At 39.8% G+C, this 6,578-nt stretch overlaps 2 protein-coding genes across 2 annotated transcripts in view; one reads left to right on the forward strand and one right to left on the reverse strand.

Annotated features, from left to right (window-relative positions):
• Nucleotides 1–77: 77 nt before the first annotated feature.
• Nucleotides 78–3,068, reverse strand: stx11b.1 (syntaxin 11b, tandem duplicate 1). The gene is made up of 2 exons (XM_023407049.2): nucleotides 2,833–3,068; nucleotides 78–1,684 (listed from the first exon to the last, which is right to left on the reverse strand). The coding sequence occupies exon 2, from the start codon at nucleotides 1,675–1,677 to the stop codon at nucleotides 781–783; it is 897 nt and encodes a 298-aa protein (XP_023262817.1). The 5' UTR covers nucleotides 1,678–1,684; nucleotides 2,833–3,068; the 3' UTR covers nucleotides 78–780.
• Nucleotides 3,069–5,405: 2,337 nt separating this feature from the next.
• mthfd1l (methylenetetrahydrofolate dehydrogenase (NADP+ dependent) 1 like) overlaps nucleotides 5,406–6,578 on the forward strand; it is a 37,478-nt gene continuing 36,305 nt past the window's right edge. Inside the window, exon 1 of the mRNA XM_087174182.1 lies at nucleotides 5,406–5,756. Coding sequence (XP_087030308.1) covers nucleotides 5,530–5,756 — 227 coding nt within the window. The 5' untranslated portion in view covers nucleotides 5,406–5,529. The remainder of the gene's footprint in view (nucleotides 5,757–6,578) is intronic.

The raw sequence follows: 6,578 nt of genomic DNA on the forward strand, positions 1-6,578 counted from the left end.
GGTGTGACTGTGTATCAGCATTTTCTTAATTTAAGTTCTCACTTAAATTAAGAAAATGCATTAATGTATACCAAAGATTAAAACTCTTTAAGTCTTTATTTTCATGCATTGATGTAGATTTAAACAAGAATAAACGCACTTGTATTTTAATACAGTTGTTTATGTTATATACAAGTCACCATGAGAATAAAGACAGAAATAAGACATTATACATTGTCATAAAAAGGCAGTGAAAAGTATGATGATATACATCACAACACATCAACAGTGTGATCTCTGCGTAATATCAAGAGTGATAATAAATCTTTAGACAAAATGCTGTTAGTTACCAGTATCCTTAGAAAATAACGGAGGACAAAATGAATAGTTTCTATCAACCCACGAATTTCATAATTTATATATACAGTAATGCAGAAAATATTATCATCTGCATCACACCTCAGTCATGGGGGATGAATTTGGATTTGAGATACCTGTCTCAAACCTTTCACAAAAATACTACAGACATCAAAGGATTACTTAAATATAATTTTTAAATATTTTACATGATAGCTGTGTTTGTCTCTCAATCTTGATTTAACCTTTTTTTTTCCAATCTTTATTTTACTTCCTGGAAAAAACTTATTATACATTAACTCTACAGGCTATATTGGCAAATACTTACTGATAAGCACAAGTACATAACGTGTTTAATTTCCTTAGGGTCTCCCTCTTTTCCTTCTCTGGACAGCACTTTGCATATTTTCCCATCACTCTACCCATCTCTGTACTGTACAATCATTAGTCGATGCATGGGAAACAGCTGCAAAACATCTTTTTAAATGGGTTGTTCCTATCATGGCGCTTGGCCCTGCCAAGTTTGACGAGGGCATCCTGTATGTGTTCATCAGTTTTCTGAACGTTAGTTTGGATGGAGTTCAGCATGGGGCCCTGCTCTTCCACCAACATGGCAATGTCCAGGAAAATCTCATGGATGCCACTGATACGGGTCTCCAGGTCCACCAACTCCTGGTGACGTTTCTCAATCTGGGACAGAGCTGATCGAGCTGTTTTACCTTCAGCCACCACGTTGTCGTTAAAGATGTACCACTGACCTTTCTCTATCATCTCATCCAGCTGCTCTCCTGTGACCTCACGTCCCACTATTTCCATCTGCCTCTGGATCTGGGCTTTACAGTTCTCCCGATGGCTCATCTCAGCCTCATTATAGTCAAACATGGCATCACGGAAACCATTGCTAAGGCAAGCATACTGGGTTCTGGCAATACGTGTGATGGCAGAATTTGAACCATGCGCCTCCTCTAGCTTGTGGGCTGTGCCATCCATGGCCTGCAGGCGTGCTAGAACATCCTCAGCCCGAGCCTTTATATCAGCACCAATGGCGTTAGAGTCCTTTTTGATAGTGCTCATGGTGGTGACGCCCTGGAGCATGCGCGAGTTCTGCTCACGGAGCCTTTTTACCTCCAGGCGGATGAGTTGGATCTCTCTGTGGATATCTTGTGACTGGGAAAAGACCTCCACCAGAGCAGGGCTGTTGTCAAACACTACTGCCTCATGGGGCAACTCCTCCTCCAGGTCCACATTACTGAAGGAGTCGGAGACAGTGAACTCTTCATACTCCATCGGCTCCACATGGCTGCTAGACATTTCCTGTAGGTGGCTCAGTCTGTCCCTCATGGTTAGGCTGAAGAGCAAGAGAAGATTTGGTTTAGGTTGTGAAGATGATTTTCTCTGTCTGTTTATCTTTCTTCTAACACACATTGGCAAACATGGCTCATTAAAAGCTGGAATTGATTTAACTTTTCGCCATATAAAGGTTGAGAAAACTAAATCAAAGAAAGATACAGATTACATTCACAAAACAACTCTCTAATTTGCAAGCTTAAACATATCCAGTGTCTAATTTAAGCTGCTGTGCCTGTTCAAAAGTATTTTCCTTCTTCCTTCAGATAAAATCCACCCAGTACCAGTCACTGGTCTAACAGGTTCTCCAAAGAATAGTCCAAGGTGTTGCTTCTCACCAAACTAGTTCTTTTAACTTGCGATCAGTCTGACGTCTTTATCCAGACATTCATTTTAGCTCTTCAACTCTAACTAGGGCATCAGATTCTGAACGTCCGACAGTTATGTCTTGGAGTTCGGGGAATAGTCTAAAGAAGACATTTCAAATGTGAAATAAGGAGGCTGGTGACATCATTAGAAGTAATTTCTAAGGCTATTAGACCAAAGGTTCACAAATTTCAGGAAATCTTTTGGCTAATAATCTTAGCTGTGTGTGCCTTATACAGTTCCTTATGTTGAAATATACTGAATAAAATATTGGAATTGACAAATTCTGACATACACAGAATCATGTCAACAGGTTGGACATCATTGTTCTAGACTATTACAATACTTTATACTCCTCCAAAAACACTCATCATTTTATAGTCAGAATTAATCAGATGATCTGTAACTATTTTATCTCATGGTTAAAATATTTAAGGTAAATGTAACAGGTAACACCTAGTCATTTTGTCAATACCTTAAGGCTTTATGAGACAATTCATGATACAAATGGTAAAAAACGTATATAAAAACCATGTATATCTATTTTGAAGAAATTTATTTAGGAGAAATCACAATGGTATGTTTTTCCCAAAACCATGGCTAACTTATTGTTTAAATCATCAGCTTTTTTCTCCTCTACAGAGTAGCTATCAACACATCAACATCATGATTTTTAAAAAAAAAAAAACATTTATAACATTTCCTGTATCAACAGCGGGCTGAAATGATGTCAAACCTACTTATATTCATTCATGATTGCAGGACTAAAGGAAAGACCTTTACCTGTTTTGCTTTGATGTCCACAGATATCACACGCTGTCCTTTAATGTAAGGTGGCCGCGGTGCCACAGCACCATCCTAGAGATCTGAAGTCGACTGCTCTGGGCCGTGAGCACAAACAAAGGGCCCAGATGCGTAATGCAGCTATCTTTGGAGCCAAAGCTCGTTTTCCACCGTGGTTTTGTTAGGGTGATGTATTGCGCCACGCCATGCAACTGTAAGGATGTGACTTCAGGAATGAGGCCCGGTCGGTTTGGCCTGGCAGTGACGCTGCATCTTAGGAGAGTCAATTGAACAGCCTGGGGTGTGTAAAGCAAGTGATTGACAATTTAAACTAGTATGCCATATCCTAACCTTTTCCTGGGGTAGAATAAAACAAGAAGTTATTAAGTAGCTCACTATATGTGTTTTTTGACGGGGATCTCTCTGCTTATTTATCACAATGACAACATATGTAAATCACTGGCCACTGCGTCTTTGTCCTGCGGGATAAAGTCGCCGTGAAAGAGTGTATGTTCGAGTGCAGCTGGCCGTGATACCCGACGGTGCCGGAGCAGAGAGAGACAAGGTGGTGCTGTGATGTCAACATTTTCGCAGCCACGCCCTAATGACTTCTACTAGAATAGATCAACACAGAGCTACAGACACGCCAATGTTTTACCAGCTTCTTTGTCCCTGATTAGATCGAACACTTATATATGCCCCCATTATATATGCCCCCAGCACACTGTAAACAAGAATTATAATTGCTGCAAGTGTACTAGTTTCACATTAATCACCGTTTGTCTAAACACAATGCATCAAATATTATTTTAGGTAATTTTAAAATACACCTAGTTGATTCAAGTACTGGTACTCATGAAGGCTATAATGTTAAGTTTTTGTTGAAACTGTTTTAGAGAGGTGTTGATAGCCTGCCCTTACTGATATTAAGGGGGTGGACAAAATAACAGAAACACCTATCCCTATAATGCAATACAATTCTACGACACCACAAACTGCAGCCTCCAAAATGACCATAAAATTGAATCGACACCTCTCTAGAACAGCAAAAACTGAACATTATAACCTTCATGAAGAGATGTTGTATTACTGTATTAGTTTTATCTGGGTGTACCTAATACACGGATTAAGGATTAACTTTTGTTCTCTTTTCATGTGAATATACACTTACAGAAATAACTAATTCTAATTCCCTTATTTATAATCAACGACACAAGTTTGGTTTTATATCTTGGTACGGACACTTTTTGCCAGATGACCACTTGTTCTATGTCTCTTTTTTCTTATTCATATGCATACATGTGGGCACACACACACACATAAACACACATACATTTATTTGAAGTAAACATGTTGATTTGTATCATAATTTTTTTCTTAGATTTTAAAGATATTTTGCATTTTGTAAATGAATAGAAATCTTGACGTAACAGATTTTCAAGAAAATGTTACAAGACTATAAATGTATAAACTCTGGTAGGTGGTGAGATACCTGAAACCTTTACTGTCAGGTTGTTGTAGGTGTGTGTTTTGCTATCTCTGCATTCATAAAGAGAGAAATAGGTTAATATGATTGAATTATTTATTTATTTATTTATCTTTATTTTTTAGGAAGGGTGGTTGGATACAGGTTTGGGGTTGGAGAGTAAGGAGGTGAGGGAAGTGGGTGCTGTTTGGACTCCATGGTGTTGAGGGCCTTTGTAGGTTCTGTGTCGTTGTTCTGCTGGCTTTGATCACCAGCCTCCAGGGAAGTAGACCAAGCTTTCAGTCATTCGCGCAATTTGCATGATTAATAAATGCCATGAAAAGTCAAATCAGGTCAATTTTATTTATATATCCCAACATCAAAAATCGAAAATTTGCCTTAGGGGCCTTTGCAGATACCCTCTGTCCTTAGGACCTCAAATTGAAAAAGGAAAAACTCGTAAAATTAATGCCGCCTACATTGTATGTCTATGGGTCCATCCCCCCGACCTTCAGCCCCTCACTCTCCCTTTTTTGTGTTACTTCTCATCATACTGGGGAATGTAAAAGTATGGAGTTTGTCAGTGCCACAATATGACCCCAGGCCTATAGGTCAAAGTTGGAAATAAAAACCATACGCTCTTTAGAAAGGTCATAGTCCTAAATGAATATAGGTCATATTTTGAACCCAAATGTCCTGGCTTGAACTGACCCCTCTGTGTCAAATTATCACGTGACTGCGCGTGCTGGTGCAGCTTTCGTCCTGTAAAATTGCTGCTTTCACGTGTAGCTCTGATTTAAAAATTCAGTACTACCAGGGAATTTGGAATATTTGAAGCAAGCTTTCCAAGTAGTTAGCAAGTAACGTTAAGGCAGGGAAGAGAGATGCGCACTACTCATGTAATTGATACTGAGATCAAAACACTATCGAAATGTTGCTGAACAATCTTAAGAACGTGACATGCACGTTTTCTGCACTCAGAACGTCACATGGATGTTATCTTAGAGCGCCTCTCTCTGTGTGGTATGTATGGGGTTGTTCATGAGTTCAAACCCTGCGAATGTTCACATTTCCGACTGTCCCTGAAGTAAGCGCACCTCCACCAGAACCCTGTCGCCTCCCAAACTTTCTTTTGGTTCCTCCCGGAGGTAGACTTCCTCACCGGCTACGGCAAGAGAAACAAACAGAAGAAAAACTTAAAGGCCACATAAAAAACACCAAAAGAAGTTATCATGAAGTTGTCTATGATTCGCAGTGCTTGTAGCAGTCTTCGGATACATCCAAGAAGCAGGGTCAGCGGCTTGTCGCGGAGATGCTTACCCGTTGGTCCTGCCAGCAGCCGGTTGATCCTCCGGGCAGCGAGCGACGCTGCCAGCCGCGGTACGAACCCGAAACTGGCTGACCACTTTGGGAATCAGTCCCGGAAGGAAGATGGGTTTGAATGCGACAGTTCTTTGAGGTAAAACAGAAATATGTGCGGTTAAATATATGCGCACAAACATCACTCAATTACCGTTGTCTATATGTGATTAATATTACTATTATTGTTATTTTACTGAAAATAAGACTGTCGAGTAACATTTTTTTCAAATGATAAGCGGTGGTCGGTATTTCCTGTCTCACCGGCGTTTTAGCGCTTGGCTAGCAGCCAGCTCTGCACGTGTCCCCGGCAACATCAGAGGGTCTGCAGCCAGCTGATGTAACTTTACTCCGATGTTGCCAAACACACGATGCGAAAAATGTGCCTGAATTTGTAGGGAACTGCGCTAACACACATTGGTGAATGGGTGGTGCTGACGAGTTTTACTGAAACGTTATTTGACTTGTTTACTCCACTAACATCATTGTATGTGTTTTGCATACGTTTTAATGTAATTTGTTTTGTATGTGGTTGCTTGAGTTGGACTTAATCTAGTTCATGTTTACATTTGAAAATAGTAAAGTGCACAGTAGGATGGCCAATGGGTGCAACTGGTTGCATGTTACCATTTATTTAGAGGATTTATTGTTTATAGGGATCCCACAGTGTACAACAGCCTAATTTCACTATTCATTTTATTTAAATATTAAAATTGGAAGAACTTTAGAACTTTTATATTCTAATTTACAAATATGTGTTTCATGCTCTCCCCACAGTTAGCCCACAATTACAGTAGTTTTAAATGCTGTCCACTTTTGTGTTGGCTCTTTGCCCTAATGTATGTGTTTGACTTGAATTTATTTTCAAACCCTGTGTGCCATCGCTAACCAGCTTGTTTTCTCTCACAGAGAAGTGGTTCAG

Source organism: Seriola lalandi, unplaced genomic scaffold (genome assembly GCF_002814215.2).
Source record: "Seriola lalandi dorsalis isolate HSWRI2012SDOR001 ecotype SW California unplaced genomic scaffold, Sedor1 jcf7180002054326, whole genome shotgun sequence".
Taxonomy (NCBI): Eukaryota; Metazoa; Chordata; class Actinopteri; order Carangiformes; family Carangidae; genus Seriola; species Seriola lalandi.